Source organism: Colias eurytheme, chromosome 9 (genome assembly GCF_061535395.1).
Source record: "Colias eurytheme isolate Ceu_HAF_F1 chromosome 9, ilColEury1 Martin Lab GWU primary, whole genome shotgun sequence".
Lineage (NCBI taxonomy): Eukaryota > Metazoa > Arthropoda > Insecta > Lepidoptera > Pieridae > Colias > Colias eurytheme.
In genome coordinates, this window is record NC_142988.1 from 328,358 (window position 1) to 348,441 (window position 20,084).

General features: G+C 35.8%; 2 protein-coding genes and 2 non-coding genes across 4 annotated transcripts; 2 read left to right on the forward strand and 2 right to left on the reverse strand.

Moving 5' to 3' along the window:
• Positions 1-4,200: 4,200 nt before the first annotated feature.
• On the reverse strand, positions 4,201-5,088 carry LOC149905512 (uncharacterized). The gene has a single exon (XM_090105276.1). The coding sequence runs from the start codon at positions 5,086-5,088 to the stop codon at positions 4,201-4,203; it is 888 nt and encodes a 295-aa protein (XP_089961402.1).
• A 3,440-nt stretch (positions 5,089-8,528) lies between these two features.
• On the reverse strand, positions 8,529-8,610 carry TRNAS-UGA (transfer RNA serine (anticodon UGA)). The gene has a single exon. It is a non-coding gene; the product is annotated as a tRNA-Ser (tRNA).
• A 672-nt stretch (positions 8,611-9,282) lies between these two features.
• Positions 9,283-9,364, forward strand: TRNAS-UGA (transfer RNA serine (anticodon UGA)). Its single transcript has one exon. It is a non-coding gene; the product is annotated as a tRNA-Ser (tRNA).
• Positions 9,365-9,616: 252 nt separating this feature from the next.
• On the forward strand, positions 9,617-16,342 carry LOC149905515 (E3 ubiquitin-protein ligase rififylin). The gene is made up of 7 exons (XM_090105542.1): positions 9,617-10,075; positions 11,526-11,711; positions 12,448-12,549; positions 12,825-12,989; positions 13,802-13,984; positions 14,414-14,596; positions 15,281-16,342. The coding sequence occupies exons 1-7, from the start codon at positions 9,841-9,843 to the stop codon at positions 15,454-15,456; spliced, it is 1,230 nt and encodes a 409-aa protein (XP_089961668.1). The 5' UTR covers positions 9,617-9,840; the 3' UTR covers positions 15,457-16,342.
• Positions 16,343-20,084: the final 3,742 nt, after the last annotated feature.

A 20,084-nucleotide genomic window follows, 5' to 3' on the forward strand; every position in this document is an offset into this window, starting at 1 on the left:
GGATATAGGGACAGAGTGTTTCATGTTGAAAATAATACAAATATTTCATATTAAATATGCACTGAGGTAAATGCTTTGAAGCGGCCGGCAGCGGATATTTTCCTTTTCCAAACAAAAATTTAAGACAACATAAGTATATGTACAACACATAGTAAACTAACTACATAACATGTATTTACCTATCATTATTGTCATGCGATCCATCCTTGACCTCAACAGACTTCAAAATATATATGTTTAACTATAATCTTTCCATCTTTTTCGGAATTTTGCTAAAATAATTTTAAATTCAACGCTATAGATCCTATCCGAAACAACAAAGAGAATTTGATGAATGATCCAAATAATCCTTAGATCATTAAGTAAATGATCTAAGAAATAATCTAATGACTTTAAGATAAATAAAAAATAAACGTTGAGACACAAAGAATAGACATATAAACATTATTATTTATTTTCATCATGTAACTGGTTCTTCAGCGCCAACTATTTATCCACTATATTCTTATTTTAAAAGTATACAAATAGTGATAGAAATATAATAGTGGTAACTGTAAGCTCTATAGAAAAAGCTCGAAGAGCTTAATTTGCTTATTTAAAAAAGTGATTTGGTAGGAATCGCTATTCGCTACTAAGGTCACTCGCACCTATTATTTTGGCGCAACAAAGAAACAAACATAAATGTACATTCCTAATACAATATTCTGTAAATAATTCGAAAATAAGACAAGAACACTCTCCGATTTGACCTTTTGATTAACTGTGTAAATCATTTATTTTAACACTCGAAAAATCTTACTTTTTAACATTATCTATTTTAAGTACATATACGAAGCTTGTCTGCAAATTTATAAGCGTTTGCAATTTATTTAGACCACAAGCACGTGTAGCAGCGTCATAATATACATCAAAAGAAAGTAAACAACTTGCCAAATTCAAGATTCTAACGACGATGACTCGACATTTCACGAAATTGCAGTAATTTCAGTACAATTCTTGATATTTATATGTAGTAAAATTAAGTATAAGTAAAAATATGATTTAGGAAATTCCGTCAAAAAATATTATTTTAATATTGTATTCAAACTGTGCCTAAAACTTTAGAGCTGCATTTCATTTTTAACTTATAAGAAACTGAGTCATCAATAATTTATAACTTTTTTTTAAATTAATTTGTTCTAGAACATCATCATTAAATAAAAGTTCGTTCATTTTAACACAATAAAAATTAATACAAGCAGTTAAAACATTTGGTACATTTTTTATTGAGTTGATATTATTATAAGATTTCAGGAGTCCAAAAATGGAAAACTGCTAAACTCGTACATATATATTTAAAAGTTTATTTTATTGAGTTGTTATTCATGATTAGTACTTATTATGATTATAAATTATATTTTAATTTTGTGTTACAATTAAACTCAGCCTAAGTCCTAACATCACAGTATTATTTACGTAATACTGTGCTATCAATATAGCCCATAACAACCAATCCATGTATGATATAATTGTTTTCCATAATTAGCTATTCGTTACACTCAGCAAATATTTTGATGATACGTTTGTTTAGATTAGGACAATAGTGGCGCGACTGCTGCGTGAGTCAGCGATGACAGGTCAAGCGGCATGTTATTATTTCACTAGTTTTTAGGGTTACCTAAAGGAAAATTTTATGATGTTATACTAGCTGTGCTCCGCGGTTTTGCCAGCAGTGCTCCGCTCCTATTGGTCTTAGCGCAGCGTGATGATATATTATAGCCTATAAGCCATTAAGCCTTCCTCGCTAAATGGCTATCTATCACCGAAATAATTTTTCCGAGATTAGCGCGTAAAAACAAACAAACAAAAAAACTCTTCAGTTTTATAATATTAGTATAGAATTTGTAAACTTACTGTTACAAACCGCGACAAAAATGTTTCTTTGATCCTAATCGTATACATGCAATTTCGTACCTATGCTTGAAAAAGTGATTTGTTGTTTCTAAGAAATGTCCTAACTTCAAATCGCTCTATATAACTTGACATTCGTAAAATGATACTCTACTTGAAGGCTTTCGAAATAATAATTATGAAAAAAATGGTGACTATTATCCTGTATCCAATGTCAAAGAGGCAGGTAACTATATAACCAAATGAAATGTTCAGTATAGGATCTAGGAGATTTCGAAATTTCATAAATTAATCTGTAATATAATATTATGTACATAAATATGTAGGTATAGAATATATTAGACATCAACGACATCAACTTCGTTTTGTGATGAGATGCTAGTTTTTAAATATGATAAAGTTAACGTGCTTGCGTCGCAGCTGTGGTAATATTCCTAAAATAGTGTATTAATAGAAATATACCAAATTAACTGTAATGTAAAATCGGAACGTTTGTATTTTTGTTTCCTTTTCTTGAAATAGTAGTTACGTGTATTCTCGTAGCACCATCTACGCAGAGACCTAAGACTTGATATTGGAACTAAAGAAAAGGTTTAAAGACATCCAACCTTTCGCTTCATAATAGCATAAAATAGTTAATAAATTGTAATTATTGTCACGTTCTGCAGACACACGTGGCTCGTGACGTCACAGCATTGATTATTATCAATTTATTATTCACTTGGAAAGACTGTGGTGACTGGTGACAACCTCGTGGGAAGATCGCACATACCACATCCTATTGTTGATTTATTAGAAAGTTACTTTTTATTAGTTGTGCTTAGTATCTAACCTAGTTCACATGAGTTTAATGCATTTAATTATTACAAAGACTAAGAAATTTCTTGAATTATGGTGGTTTCCTAATTAATATTAGGACTTCTCCAGCACTACACGTTTCGCGATGAAACGTACATACATTGGATATTTCTTATTTTCTTGCATGTTAGCTTGATAAGTTAAAAGGAGAGCAATTTGAATAACTGCTCTACTTCCCGATATTGAGACATTAAATTCGTATAATAATTGAAATACCTATAATTTATTTAAATTTACTAAATACTAACATTATAATTCTGAAGAATAAAGAATTTGTTAAGCTAAACGCGGACCAATAAGAGCGATATGGCAATTAGTAGGTACCTAGTAGGTTTTTTTTTTCAAACCGCGGAGCAAGGCATTAAAAAAGAAGATTACAGAAATATTTATTACTAGCTGCTCCGCGCGGTTTCACCCCCGTGGCTCCGCTCCTGTTGGTCGTAGCGTGATGATATATAACCTATAGCCTTCCTCGATAAATGAGCTATCTAACACCGAAAGAATTTTTCAAATCGGACCAGTAGTTCTCGAGATTAGCGCGTTCAAACAAACAAACAAACAAACTCTTCAGCTTTATAATATTAGTATAGATAGTACATAAATATTATAATAAAAGAAAAATCCTTGATTACAACGCAATACATAAAATTGCATAATAACTGTACTTGTCATAATGTAAGTAAGTAGTATTATCGCTTAGACGACATTATTCCAATTTATTTTTGAACATATCCAATTATGTTCATCTTTCAATAATTATAACTACATTTATTTAATGCAGCGTGTGCAAAAAAAACATATTTATTTTTTACTCATAAGCTATTTATTTCATTGCGACTTAGCTGTTAACACCTAAAAAAAGAGGAACCTTTAATGTTTTATGAATTTAAAAAATAATAAGTAGGAGTACTTTTATATAATACATTTTTTTTTTATGTCAGAGCAAGCAAAGGAGCAGATGGGGCCACCTGATGTTAAGTGGTCACCACCATAAATAAATAAATAATGTACAATACATGTACCTAATTTCGATGTAGACCGTAGACGTTGAAATCAACAGCTCTTAAGCTAATGAAATTGGAGTTTTTTTATGTTTTAAACAATATCAAAACAAAAGCTTACAAATAACAAACACAAAATACTTATACATGTACTAGCGGTCCGCCCCGGCTTCGCCCGTGGTACATATGAAAAATAGATGTTGGCCGATTCTCAGACTTACCCGATATGCACAGAAAATTTCATGAGAATCGGTCCACCCGTTTCGGAGGAGTATGCAGACTAACATTGTGACACGAGAATTTTATATACATGTATAATATATGTATTGAGATTAGAGACGTACATCGGATCGATTTTTTTTTTTTTTTTTTTTTTTTTATGTAAGAGCAGGTAACTGAGCAGGTGGATCACCTAATGAAGTGACACCACCGCCCATGAGCACTGACAAAGTTACCTTTGTGAGGCTGTTACCGGCTGTCGAAGATGGATGTAGGCTCTCTTTTTAAAGGAATTTAAGTCATACACGTGCGGGAATACAGAAGAGGGTAGACTGTTCCACAAGGTGGTAGTGCGGGGTAAAAAGTGTCGCGAGAAGCGTACGGTACTCGTTCGCCAGCGGTCCAAATGGTGTGGATGGAAGTATGCTTTGTGACGGGCGGAGCGGTGGTGAAATTCCGCTGCAGGTATAAGCTCGAATAACTCCTCTGAACACTCCCCATGGTATATGCGATAAAAGACACACAGTGAAGCAATGTCTCGTCGCAAAGCAAGAGGGTCAAGCCGATCGCTAAGTCTTGGGTCGCCAACCATTCTGACTGCTCTACGTTGAACGCGATCAAGTGGAAGGAGTTGGTATAACGGGGCGCCGGCCCAGAGATGTGAGCAGTATTCCATGTGTGGCCGTATCTGAGCTTTATACAGTGATAGAAGATGGTCAGGCCTGAAATACTGCTTCGCTCTGTATAGGACGCCCAGTTTTTTTGAAGCTAGAGAAGCTTTGCCTTCCAAATGATCGCGAAACTGAACATCGTCAGAAATATTGACGCCAAGAATCGCGATGCTGGACTTGACGCTGAGGGGAGTGTTCATAAAGAGGGGAGCTGATTCAAATGGCTTTTTTTTGGCCGTAAATGCACATAGTTGTGTCTTAGTGGGGTTAAACTCTACGAGGTTTTTACGACCCCACTTTGAAACTTCTTCCAAAAGAGTTTCAATCTTGGACACCAAAGTGTTTCTGCACTCATCGACATTTTCTCTCGAGAAGTTAGCATGGCCAGGGTAAGAGGCGTCACCAGTACTATCATCTGCATAACAATGAATGTTACTAATTTGTAACATGTCATTGATATGCAGAAGATTTAAGATTTATTCATTATTTTATCTAACTTTCCCGCCTTTCAAACACTTTTGGCGAGCGGGAGTCCAAAGAGATAATTTCACCGAGTATTTAAGCATCATTTTAAATCCTATATCGAATCTGCTAACTGTACCAAGATAAAATTATTTAAAATTGTTATATAGTAATTTAAAATTAAACGTTAAAATAGACTTTGTCGGCCAATACGAGGGAATCCCCGTAAAATGTAATATCAACACTATTATAAAATTAATATTTTATGATTATTAATTATGTTTTACATTTCAATCACAGTTCAATGACCTCTGATAATATTTCCCATTTCTGTTTTCTCATGAAATTTTTGGTTAGTTTTATATAGAGTAGCACTGCAGTAGTACAGCAATAGTGATCAATGACTAAGCTACAGATAGAGCCTGAAAAACGAAGAAATAAAAATAGAGAAACATCCATTCATGAAGGGTGGCGTTAAAAAATATTTTTCCAGAAAACGCATTTAAATCTTCAGATACTTATATACCTAAATTACCAATAAAAAAAATTAAAAATGTAATTTGTTGTGTCGCTACTGTTGCTGTATGAAGAGCGTAGGTACGTGTGTAGAAAGAAAAAGAATTTACTTAGTGCCAAAACTAACATCGATTTGTAGCTAAGTCACAACAAATAGACCGGAAAGCTACATGCACTACAGTCTACATAATATGAGAATCTTCTTGACCTACTGCCCGTAGTGCATTGCAGACCTACCTAAAAAAAGTTTTTTAACCTCCATTGATAATGATGTCTTTTCAATTTGGAACTTTTTAACCGACGTCGAAGATTATTCGCTTTTTTAACTCTCCCTTCCTAACAATTAATTTTAGCTAGCTCAAAAAATTGAAACCTGAAAATAATAATAATCTAATTAATTAATTATTGATTACATATTTTGATAAAAAAAAAACGATCTGTTCTCGTAACATAAAATCCTGAAGAAAATTGAGTTTTATTTTTTGATACGGTCTAGGTACTCATTTACTACACTTAAACTTGTACCACACCACTCTAGGGAGAGCGGGGATGAAAGTCATATTTTTAACTTTTTTTATGTAACTTCCAAAATACGTTGTTTAGGAATGATATTCGTATACCAAAAGATAGTGTAAATATTCTGTTACAAAAGAAATAAACGTATTTTTGTGTAATATTATCAGTTGTAGAAATATTTTGTATTTTCACTCTAAAGAAAAATGTGACTTATAACCCCGGGTCAGGGATGGTTGTCACAATGCCTAGGGTAGGTAGTCACATACTAAATAACAGGCAATTTATAAATAGAAAGTCACACTTTGGTCTTATAATTTTACGGAATAGTTTTTAATTAAGAACTCTTAACCAAATGAAACCGTGTCTACGGTCTTTATTTCAGTCTGAATATTCATCAATCACAATATTAGCAAACAATAATAATCGTGAGTCAATATAGAGTCATCAAGGACAGATGGACTTCCAGCAGGTTTGTTAGGGTGATTTTCCGGTGTTGATTGAAAATTTACGGCTAAAACAAACAACCTCAAAACGCAAATAAAGTCATCTCGCATACCGGGGGCTGGTTGATATGTGACAACCAGCCCCCAAAAATTTGTGACAACGAGCCCCATAACACGTTTTAGAAAAATAAAATTGAAAATAAATTCCGATCAATGAATATCTAAAAAACTATACTACGATATTATAAAACACATTTCATTATCATCAAATGAACTGAAAGATTATTACTGTAAAACAAGAACGTATAATTACGAGGTTCGACACAGCAGCACAAAAATTTACTTTTGCTGTGCGAAAACAATAAACACGTGTGAGGCCCTCACGGCAGATCGGGGCGGTCTGACGCGAAGTTGGGACAGCGTTGTCACTGTATCGCTCTTGCCACGCTGTTCAACAGACTTAGGGTGCACTCACACACATCAGTCACCGTCACGGCACGTCACCGGACAGGATTAAAAAAAAATATGTATCAATAGTTCTAGTATGACTCTGTTCCCACACGACAGTCGCCGGCACGAAATCTATCAGTGACGTCCCCGGTCAGGCACGTCAAATAATCTTTCCATACATGTATCATACTTTTATCCCCACTCACCCGGTCCCGTCACGTCTCAGTTCAGTCAGCGTCGTGCTACCGTCAATTGCTACATGTTCTCTAGCGTGACACACGTCTAATCACTCACTAACCTGATGTATGTGTTCAATGATTCAGTCAAACCGGCGACGTGACTGACGGACAACATGACGGTGACTGGTGTTTGTGGATACGTACACAAACCGTCACCGATCAGTCATCGGTGACTTGACGGTGACTGATGTGTGTGAGTGCACCCTTATTCGATAGTTCAGTTTTGTGTTAAGACCGCTGTGACAACCAACCCGTGAGACAACCAAACCCGGTCTCCCTAACTTAATTAAAGTATAGGTCCTACATACTTCAAAAATACAATCCTCTTTTAGTACAGTTGAGTAATAAATCGGAGAGGATCACATTAAGTAGGCCGCTTATGGTCATATTTCGCAGAATCACTCCTTAATGAATGTGTCACATTCACAGAAACATATCAACTTTTTCTCGCCTCTCTTAACCGTATTTGAATATTTTTCTTTTATCTTATTTTGGCATGTCAATGGCATATTTTATATTTATGAAACAAACAGCATTAATTTTGTATGTTTTTGTGTCTTTGAATAATGATCTTCACATGAGCTGCAGCTCACCGCAATAAATTAATGTTGCAGTAATGATATAACTTTTATGACTTTTGTTTATGTTACGGCTAAAGGTAGGTGAGAACATAAACTTAAGATTAGCCGGCTAAACTTAGGTTTATCTTCGACGAGGTGTTAATGTTAGTTTGTTCTATCTTTAGCCGGCTAAACTTAAGTGTAACCGCAGGCCCTTGGCTAAAAATGTAGAAAGAAATGGAAAAGGAAACAATGTAATAATGTTTACTATTTTGACACGAAATATGCTAGTACTGACTCGTTATTGTTTTACTTGCCCATTACAGACAGGTTTAAGTGTTAAAATCAAGCCCTCCGCGGTCCGCCGGCCCGGCGCGCCCATCGAATAGATTTTTAGCCGTTTCGTTTCGGTTAATGTGCACATTAACCGGCTAAAGATGGAATATCACGACGCAAACAACCATGTTATCGAACTTTAGCTTTTCTCGAAGATAAACCTAAGTTTAGCCGGCTAATCTTAAGTTTATGTTCACACCTACCTTTAGCCGTAACATATATTATATTTATGATAATAGAATAATATTATGTTTGTAACTATTAGTAGCTCAGCAAAAAAAATTTGGATTACTTTCCCGTTTTATTAACAAATGGAAGTAAAGCGTTAACTATAATAACAAACATAATATACCTACAAAAATATATTCGCTGAGGACAGGATTCGAACCTGCGCGGGTAGAACCCATTGGATTTCAAGTCCAACTCCTTAACCACTCGGACACCTCAGCTGTGGTGGTTCATGTGAAAATAAATATCATTAAAATCGTGTAAAAGTGAATATATACCTGCAACTTTATTGACATAGATGGTTCATTGGTTCACTCTATTATTCGTTCATTATGCTTATACGTTTTGAACTAAGGTTTTGAAATAGATTACAATCACGTATGAAGCGATATAACTGCTATAAAATCTATCTATGCTATTTTTTCAGCTGTCTGCAAACGAATTCGTCCCAAATCAAAATCAGCATTGACATAATTTCGCTAAATTGTGCTCAAAGCAAAGCAAGTGTCTTTTCTCTCGAATTTCATCCAAATCGGTTCAGCGGATTAGCCGAGAAGAAGAGACAATAGGCATTAGGCATAAACTTAGGCATAAAGCATTCTGTCCAACAATAAATCTTAAATTATATTACCTATATACGGAATGCACATATTTGTCCTTGTTGAGGCGAGAGAAATATAAATATGTATTAGAAATATGCGCTATTGTTAGTTCTGTTGTATTCAAACATTGCTTGTTTAACGAATATAATCGATTTCAACCCGATTAGCAAAGCATCTGTGTTGAGACGAGCATTTAAATAAAATACAAACCAACTATGTCAACAAAGCTGTAGGTAAAGCGTTTTTACACGATTTTAACGATAGTTATTTATTTTCACATGTAATTTCACAGCTGAGGTGTCCGAGTGGTTAAGGAGTTGGACTTGAAATCCAATGGGTTCTACCCGCGCAGGTTCGAATCCTGTCCTCAGCGAAAGCATTTTTATATCTTTATTTTCTACTTTTATAATATGAGGTAGGTACATAATATATATTTTTGTGAAATTAAACAAACGAACGTTAATAAAAAGGTACTCTACAATTATTTATTTACAAAAAGAAAATTTTGTATTTTTAGTTTCCGTTGTCAGGGAATAGATTTAATTCAGCTTAGCAACACTGACTCGTACGTCGAATGCTAAAATGATTATGTCAAATTGACAATCACGACAATCACTAACAAAAGTTGTGCGTGTTACCTGCCCCTGCTCTGCCTCTTGCCCTTCAGGGCCATAAAAACAAGAATTAAACAGGAACGCTGGTTTTCGTTATGTTTAAGTTTCGATAAATTACGTTTTGATTCTAGCAATAATGAATTTATGGCACTGGACGTAGCCCGGAAGTGGGGTTTTTAGTGAAATCCAATGAGTTTCGTGTTGTGATTAGTGAATACAAGGACGCGGATGTAAAATGCCTTGCGAGAGCTGCGCTGTGCAGTTCAGCGTGTTCAAAAGGAAACGACCATGCTCTGAGTGTGAACGGTATTACTGCAGCGCGTGCCTGCGCCGCGGCGGCGGGATCATGTGCGCCCCTTGCCGGGTGCTCTCCACCAGGCCCCTGTCCAGACAAACTATAGCCCACTTGAAAGTCCGCGATCTCCAATGCTTCCTCCAGCGACAAAATGTTTCCACGCGAGGCTGTGTTGGTAAGTTATACAAAATTGGGAATCTTCTAGAAAACAAGATAAACTTATGCAAACTTTGACCTCATGAAAACTTATTAATGCATGATTTATTTGTGAAGTCATTGATGACTTGCTTTTTATCTATTTATTTATCACGCATAGTATAACAATTAGGTAAATAATAATAGAAAACAATTATATTCATAGTTACTAATGATTATACATTTATTTTTAATCCATCAGGCCCCGGAATCACAGACACAATAGAAAATCTATTGTGTCGCGGTCGGATCTGGCCGTTCGGGGCTCAATGGGTTAAGTAATACTCAATATATTGCAAATTATGAATATGAATGTTCATCGTTTGAAAGTAATAATAACAGATGTTATAATTTTGTATAACACTAGCGGTCCACCCCGGCTTCGCCCGTGGTACCTACATGTTATATGTTATATGTCATAACATAAGAACCATCCTCGTACTTCAAGGAATAGGTCCAGTAGGTTATGCGTGAAAACCATATATACATAATTACAAACCTTTCCTCTTTATAATATTAGTATTGATATCATATTTAAATTTAATTTCAAATGATTTATCTGTATCTAGATACTAAAGTCATCCAATATTGTATTTGAACATGTTCGCTATCTATAATATTTTTATAAAAATATGTGTTAATTTTCTCACATACAGCAGTTGATTTTATTACTATCCCGTTATGCAATCATTGAGTGTTTATATAAACATAGCGTATGATCCATTTCAACAAGAGTTGTTTTCTTTTAAGTATTTTAGAGGATAACTTCCACAGAGATATTTATTTTTGTGTAGTATGTATTAAAATTTAAAATTAATTTTGGTGTAATGTAAAATTCTTCAGGATTCACATATTGCACTGAGAATAAGACGAGTAAGACTAGTTACAATACTGTCGGTTGATCTTAGTTTTATTTATTTTAGGTCATATTTATAGTATTGCTAGACATATTCCAGATTTGTCTATATCAACTACGGCAGTCTGTTACTGTATTGTTAACTCTCACTTTTAATTCTGTTTCAGCCCAGATCAAATAATTTTTGCCTGCACAACAATATATTATTATTATTATATCCCCATTCCCCTACTAAATTCACCAGAATAACAGAGGCTGACCTAGCAAAAAGTCAGTTGGAAAGACAGTTATTTTGTATATCCATGCTGCTTTTGCGGATGCTTGACCAACTCTGCCACTGGTGGGTCACGAGTGGCTGAGTTGGTCAAGCATCCGCCCCGGATTGGTGTGAAAGGATATGGGTTCGAGTCCCGCCTCATGATCGAATGTATTCTATTCTTTATAAATTTATATTTATTTGAATGCCATAAAACCAAAAAATATCAAAATTCAATACAAACACTGCAATATGTATGAATTAGTAAAGATTTGTAATTTATTTCATATAACATAACATGAAATGAAAAATTTTCAGAAAAAGAAGAGCTCCTAAGCCTCTGTATCTCACACGTGAACAGCTCAGCGTACCGCCGCCGCGGGTCCCGCGCCGGCGCCAGTCCGTTCACCAGCACGCTAAAAGGCATCACAAATAACATCAACGACTTCATCACATCCACCTTTGATCTGAGGAACACTGCGCAGCCTGCCCCGCCTCCTAGAAGTATGTTATAACTACCTTCCACCTTATGTAACTGGGTAAAACATCAGTTTTCTAGTGGTAAAATAATGTATAAATTGGAAGAGAGGTTTTCAAGTTCAATCGTTATTAAGCAAACAAATAAAAAGTCGAATCTTGAATGTTTTGCCAATGTGGATGTTGAAGTATAATCACATTACACTCTAGGTACTATTATAGATAAGATATAAAGGTAATTCAATAAATATTATCAACAATGCTGAATAATAAACAATGCTGAAAACGTAGCTGTAATTGTATGTGACACTGAAAAATTGTAAACATCATGATATAATATATCCTGCAAGATTATAATCTGTTGAAAAATTTTAAAATAGTGAAATAGCATTTGTCAGAATGCACCTCACACGCTTATTGCCTTCATGGATATGATGCCTGATGGGTTAGGTTAGTTCCTGTTAATTAACTAAACACTGACACAGGAAGATGTGCCTGGAGCTAACCAACTAAGCTAACGAAAATAATGTGTTAAATAAAATATTTTATTATAGATGCATGCAATAGAAAAAATTAAAAGACGTGTGGCACTCGGGGACTGCCGCGGTAAAGCTATTGCATAGCATGCCTTCAAGCCACACCTCCATGTCCGTCGGAGTGGGGAGTTTTTTGTTACGGAATTTCTCGATTCGGTCCCCGCGCTCAAGGCCCGCGATAGGAGCTATGCAATAGCTTAATATTAAAAATAAATAATCTGTTTCAGGTAGTTGTTTCAATTCAGCTCATGCACACACACCCTCCAGTGGAACAGAGAATATTCAACCAAATATTAACAATTCTGACCGAAGGTTCACAACCACTCCAGGTAATTATTACAATATGCTACACAATTAAAAAATAGTTAAATGAGTCGCAAGTAAAAATAAAAAAATACCACCGGATTTGGTTCAAGAAATGCATAAAAAAATCTTTTTATTTTATTTTAATCCTGATTATAATATTAATGTAGATGCAGATTTAACTATTCCACAAAATAGTGATTTATAAGTCATCAAACTTCATTTGGTCCATATGTAAACAATCAAAACATAAATCAACATTAACATAAAATTTAATACAGAATTATATTCAATCATCCAGGTGGTGAGCAAGACATCCGCGTGCCCGTACCGGAGCCCGCGGTGTCCCGCAGCGAGTCGTCGGGCAGCGCGCGTGTGGATACAACCGACTGCTTCGAGATAGAAGACCTGGATGATACCGGCTGGGAGTTTGTCGCACGACCGCCTGCGGAGCCGCTGCCCAATGGTAAATAATCCACTGTGGTAGTGTAGTTGCCAATTATGCGTCATGTAAAAAGAACGCTGACGGTTAAGCTGCGCATTGGCGATTTATTGGTCTATTTGGTGTTATGAGGTGGTACATATAAGAATAACAAATATGTAGTTGCGAAGCCACGACTCGAGAGCCTACTTCAAAAATAAAATAAGCAGCAAATAACTTTCGTGCTAAACTCGATACATGCCAAAACACGCCCCATCACTTTCATCCAACGTTCTTTTTACATAATTCGCGTTATAACCACTGTTACTGCATGATTGCACCATAACTCCACTAGGAATGGCATGACTACACTGTGGCATTATGAAACGATTACACCAATGGCAGTAAAGTTCCAAGTCTAAGTATCGCTTATTAGAAAACTCTGCCTGATACAAGCAGAGGCAGAGTTTTGCTTCAGCCAACTTTTAAGCGTTATGGTGAATTCAGTTGTTTATTGCATGTCAGTGTCTAATCATCAAATTTCACATGTACATTATTTTCTACCGATTCTAAAAGGAGTTTCTATAGAAATGAGCTGTCTAGAAACTGTAGTTGCTCTTATACAACACTAGCTGCTCCGCGCGGTTTCACCCCCGTGGCTCCTCTCCTGTTGGTCATATCGTGATGATATATAGCCTATAATCTTAAATTAAATGGGTTGACTAACACCGAAAGAATTTTTCAAATCGGACCAGTAGTTCCCGAGATTAGCGCGTTCAAACAAACAAACAAACTCTTCATCTTTATAATATTAGTATAGATTAAACAAAATTTTAGCTAAACAAATTCTTCCACAGATTCAGAAGTGCTAATCACAAGCCACACGATCCCACCCCCCAACAATGAAAGCGAGCGTATAATCGAGCGGGCGGCGTCCGAACTGGAGCTGTACCGGCCCGAGTCGGCCGACACCGCGCGCTCCGACACTGCCAGTCTGCAGGACGAGCCCGCCATGCAGGATGGGGTCAAGGATGACGATGGTAGGATTGTGTGCTGTTTTTGGTTGACTGTTGGAAAATGTAGTTGTGTGGGTAATGAGTAAAATATTTATTCGTATTAGCACTTAATTTCGTGGGAGGAATGTTCAATTATTTTTGTTTACCTTTAATGAAATACTGCATTGTAGACGCGTAGGCAGAGTTTTGCTTCGGACAATTTTACAGTGTGTTATTCGTATAAACATTTTAGTTTTGTGTAAGAGTAAAAGGGTAGTTGAATGTCAAATTTGTTTGTAGACCATGGGGTCCATATTTAAAAATAAAAATCTTTTAGATACTAAGATCTATTGCTTTCGCTCATTAAAAGACTTCGCCCAATAGACACATAGGCAGAGTTTTGTTTCAAACATATTTTGAGCGGGATTGTGAATCACAGAATTTGTTTAGTTTAATCCTTTGTAAACTTCGCAGATAGTCCAAAGCATATAAACCTGGAGAACATAAAACAAGCATCAGATTTGGACGCGTTGAATGTGAAACAACTGAAGGAGCTACTGACCCGCAACCGCGTGGAGTACCGCGGCTGTCTCGAGCGGAAGGACCTGCTCGAGAGGGCCAAAATGCTGTGGAGGGACCACGCTAAATATAAAGATGGTCAGTTCATATTAAAAGTACTTCATTAATTGTGTAGTTCAAAGTTACAGTTTAAAACAGCGCGTGATATGACCCTTGAGGTACTCCTTGCATAAGAAATTTTTGAATCATAAGAAATTTTTGATACTTACTTATCAAATGCTTTCGTAAAAACATATCTTTGAAGAATTTAGCGTCGTTCGTCGTCGTCGTTCTTTAAATTTTAAATTCAATATCAATTGATTGTTTTCAAATTCACACACACATATACAATTAATAATAATGGATTGACATTATGTGTATAAAATAAATAAAAAGCTCTGCATCATTTTTTTCTGTTAGTATTTATGTTTTCACTACCGTAGCCTGCTCTGGATATTAGGACACAAGTTCAACAATCAACTATCGAACGAAACAGTTTTTCTGGTATGCTAATTTAGTAACCAGTCATTGAGTATTATAAATAACTAGACACACAATCGCCCATGAATAGGTCGTCAAAAAATGTTCCGAGTGGTCTTGCATAAAACATTCATTGAAATAAACTCCTTATTTCGTGGCACGAAATATATTCAATATCTATTGGATCGTTCATAAGAACGCCTAACACACGCTCATTATTGCGTGTCTAGTTATTAATTATACGTCAATATCACCAATATAATAGTAAGTAATTCGGAAATGTATGTATCGGTACGGGTGCAGAGATCGACAACCTGCCGCTGGAGGAGTGCTGCAAGATCTGCTTCGCGGCGCCGCTGGAGTGCGTGCTGCTGGAGTGCGGCCACATCGCCGCCTGCACCGCCTGCGCCAAGCAGCTCGCCGAGTGCCCCATCTGCCGCCAGTACGTCGTGCGCGCCGTGCGCTTCTTCCGATCTTGAACCATACGTTTGGTCACTCCCAACTGCTCCTTTATCCCGTGCTACTTCTATCCCATGCCTTACTTACTTCTCCATACGAGCTCTGCCCCATGCATATCGCAATACGGTGTTACTTACGCTCCTGAGCCCTATCTACCCCACCACACCTCTACAGTACCATTGTCCTCTTCTGCATCTGCTCTGTTCCTCAGCCATCCACCCTTTTGCCCCGTGCTAACTCTGTTCCAATTTCGACCGTGTCGCAGTATTACACTTTTTCCGCTCCTGAGCCATTCGCTTGGTCACTCCCAACCGCCCCTTTGTTTCGTACTTCTGGCCCTATCTAAATACGGCCTCATCCCTGCCCCGCGCTAGATCTACTTAATGTCAAACATTCATATTAGTTCCGTCCTTGAGTAAAGTAACTTCACTTTTCCTGTTTCTGATTTCTTTCCATTATCTCCTCCGCTACCGCGCCTATCCCACGTCTAAATGTCCAATCATCCTTTTCTATCTCCCATTTCCACCAAAGCTCTATACCTAATCCTGCCCAATGCAAAGGACATTACTCCATTACGCCAATATAGGACTATTTCCTGCCTCCAAAGACAATATTTAGCTGTGAAATTGCAAATCTAAAATTACTCTTTAATATGACTTTAAAATCACTCTTATATCCATTTTCAACATCATTCAGTTATCATATTCCTATTTCTAAAGTTTTTCTTAATTATGTCTAATTCCCGAATATATTGTCCAAGAGATTTTTCAAAATTTCAATAATAATAATTAACAATTTGTACGCTTCCAATTTGACATTATCTAACTGCTTATAAAAAAACGAAAAATTAAAAATCTATATTGTTCAGTGCATTAGGGTAATTGCGAATGTTGGGTAATTTTTAGTTTCGACCATAGACTAATATAATCAAGAAGACTTACAATCGCCATAGTAAAAAACGTAACTCGTTTCTCAGTTCCCAATTTTGTCGATAGATGTCACTCACAGTAGCATTTGGCATTTTTATAAGCTTTTTTATACGTTTAAGAACTAGATGTCGCCTTAGAGCATTAAGTCGGTTTAATGAAGCTAAGAGATGTCGCTACTAAAAAAATCAATGTGCCAAATAGTATCTTGACGTAAAATATAATACGCAAAAAACGTAAACTATAACGTAAAATATAATACGTAAAATATAAAACGCAAAAAAATATTTTTATTTAAATGTTATTTTTTGCTCTGAATCGCGCAAGCGAAATGTTTTCGCTACAGAGCATATATACAACTTTCCGCCATCAATAATCGGGGCCTTTACGGCCGGCCGGTCGAGTAGACTAGTCTCTCCCTTTTTCGATTGAGGAAATCCACCTCCCTACCTCCACATCATTTTGTTTTAGTTTTAAAGATTTAATAAGCGTAAAATAATACTTTCTTCATTTTTGTATTTTGAGTAAACGTAACACTAATATCGGTTAGTTTGACCAGAGGCGACTCGTGACAAAATTGTATGGGTGTTTAATTAAGTATTGAACTAAAGTCTAAAACAAAGAAAATACAGTAGCGTAGTAAATTCATTACAAAAAAAAAGCACCACAAAGGGTGCTATTACAGATTTTTAACAAAAAACGCTATTTTACGGTACAATTTTAACTCAAAGCATGAGAACAAAGTAATATCTTAAATTAAAGATAATAATATATTCAGTTCTACGATCATCTTATAAAAATTGTACGACGTTATACAAAATTGTCGCTGAAATACGATTTTCCCAGCACAATGATCGCATAAAATGCAAAAAAATGGGGTCTAAAACGGTACAATTTTAAGAAAATTAAAAGCCTAATCTATCTTCCTATAAATTATTGAGGGATATATAGTCCTTTATAGATTCTGATAATTTTTTTGTATCTAAATCAAAATTTTATTTCAATTACTAGCGGTCCGCCCCGGCTTCGCCCGTGGTACATATTTACGTTTTCTCTACGTAAAAACCATCCTCGTACTTCAAGGAATATAATTAAAAAAAAAAAGAATTATCGAAATCGGTTCAGCCGTTCTCGAGTTATGCGCTTACCAACACATTTTGCGATTCATTTTTATATATAAGATTAGCTAAATTAAAAATACTTGTCGATTTCTTCATACATTTTGCTCTCGCGAGTCGCGACTCGCGGGTCGTCAGACCGCGCTCAGAAGCGCTCTTGGAAGGACGGGTGTATCGCTCCTCGTCCCAAAAACAAAACGAATTAAAAAAAGATTATTATGCGTGCACTGTCGTTTTCGTGATTTGAAATATTTGATACTTTATAAGAGTAAACTGTATAAGTTTCATATTCCAATTATTTGTAATATAAAATTATGTTTTAAAAATTACCTTGCCTGAGATGCTCTTTTTTATGGGTTGTTGAATAGATTGGTGGGGTAAAACAATTCAAGATGGCGTCGACGAAAATTTGACTTTTTTCGTGATGGGTGTCATTTTCATAGTTTTTGGGGTAGCTATTAACGAATATGAGGTCAAAACTGAAATCCAAGATGGCGCCGACGAAAATTGTACTTACATCTTTTCGTCATGGGTGTCATTTTCATGGTTTCTGGGGTAGCTATTAACCAATATGAGGTCAAAACTATAATCCAAGATGGCGCTGACGAAAATTTGACTTTTTTCGTGATGGGTGTCATTTTCATGGTTTTTGGGGTAGCTATTAACGAATATGAGGTCAAAATTATAATCCAAGATGGCGCCGACGAAAATTTTACATCTTTTCGTCATGGGTGTCATTTTCATGGTTTTTGGGGTAGCTATTAACGAATATGAGGTCAAAATTATAATCCAAGATGGCGCCGACGAAAATTTTACATCTTTTCGTCATGGGTGTCATTTTCATGGTTTTTGGGGTAGCTATTAACCAATATGAGGTCAAAACTAAAATCCAAGATGGCGCCGACGAAAAATTTGAGATATTTTCGTCATGGGTGTCATTTTCATGGTTTTTGGGGTAGCTATTAACGAATATGAGGTCAAAATTATAATCCAAGATGGCGCCGACGAAAATTTTACATCTTTTCGTCATGGGTGACATTTTCATGGTTTTTGGGGTAGCTATTAACGAATATGAGGTCAAAACTAAAATCCAAGATGGCGCTGACGAAAATTTGACTTTTTTTCGAGATGGGTGTCATTTTCATGGTTTTTGGGGTAGCTATTAACGAATATGAGGTCAAAATTATAATCCAAGATGGCGCCGACGAAAATTTTAAATCTTTTCGTCATGGGTGTCATTTTCGTGGTTTTTGGGGTAGCTATTAACGAATATAAGGTCAAAATTATAATCCAAGATGGCGCCGACGAAAATTTTACATCTTTTCGTCATGGGTGTCATTTTCATGGTTTTTGGGGTAGCTATTAACGAATATGAGGTCAAAATTATAATCCAAGATGGCGCCGACGAAAATTTTACATCTTTTCGTCATGGGTGTCATTTTCATGGTTTTTGGGGTAGCTATTAACGAATATGAGGTCAAAATTATAATCCAAGATGGCGCCGACGAAAATTTTACATCTTTTCGTTATGGGTGTCATTTTCATGGCTTATTAACCAATTTGAGGTCAAAAATAAAATTCAAGATGGCGCCGACGAAAAATTTGACATCTTTTCATCATCGGTGTCATTTTCATGGTTTTTGGGGTAGCTATTAACGAATATGAGGTCAAAACTATAATCCAAGATGGCGCTGACGAAAATTTTACTTTTTTCGTTATGGGTGTCATTTTCATGGTTTTTGGGGTAGCTATTAACGAATATGAGGTCAAAACTAAAATCCAAGATGGTCGTCGAATTTCAAGATCGCGTCATGGTAATACTGTCACGTTACGGAGCAAGGCGGCGATTTTGGTATCTATGAATCTCGCCAAAGAAGTTTCACTCCTGACACGTTTTCTCGGCACACACGTTCTTTTTTATTTTATTCTCTTCGTTTAAATGTTTTAGATAAACTTTATTTTAAATAAAGTTTAGCGAATATAATATTTAAAGTTAATAATATCTGTCAGAATATTAACACAGATGATGATTGCCACAGAGTTGCGTTTTATATTACATTTCTAAAATAATATGCATTTCAAATTTCAATGTTCTTTAAAATTGTTTTTTAAGACTTTCTACAAAACTGTAGTTGTTAAAGTTTTTGTTATTTTATTTAAGTTAACTTTAAAGGAGTAAGAAAAATATACCTAATTATCGACGGTTATATTGGGGATTTGGTAATACTGTCTCAAAAACCTTGGAAATGACACCCATGCCGAAACGATGTAAAAGTTTTGTCAACACCATCTTGGATTTTAGCTTAGACCACATATTGGTTAATAGATACCCCAATAACCATGAAAATGACACCCATAACGAAAATATGTAAAATTTTCGTCCGCGCCATCTTGGATTTTAGTTTTGACCTCGTATTGGTTAATAGCTACCCCAAAAACCATGAAAAGGACACCCATGACGAAATGATGTCAAATTTTCGTCGGCGCCATTTTGGATTTTAGATTTGACCTCATATTGATTAATAGCTACTCCAACTGCTTGAAAATGACACCCATGACGAAAAGATTTCAAATTTTCGTCGGCGCCATCTTGGCTTTTAGTTT

Coding starts and splice junctions, on each gene's coding strand:
- LOC149905512 (XM_090105276.1), bottom strand. CDS start 5,088: ATGTTACAAATTAGTAACATTCATTGTTATGCAGATGATAGTACTGGT.
- LOC149905515 (XM_090105542.1), top strand. CDS start 9,841: ATGCCTTGCGAGAGCTGCGCTGTGCAGTTCAGCGTGTTCAAAAGGAAA. Junction 10,076..11,525: donor TTCCACGCGAGGCTGTGTTG/GTAAGTTATACA, acceptor AAAAATTTTCAG/AAAAAGAAGAGCTCCTAAGC. Junction 13,985..14,413: donor TGGGGTCAAGGATGACGATG/GTAGGATTGTGT, acceptor TAAACTTCGCAG/ATAGTCCAAAGCATATAAAC.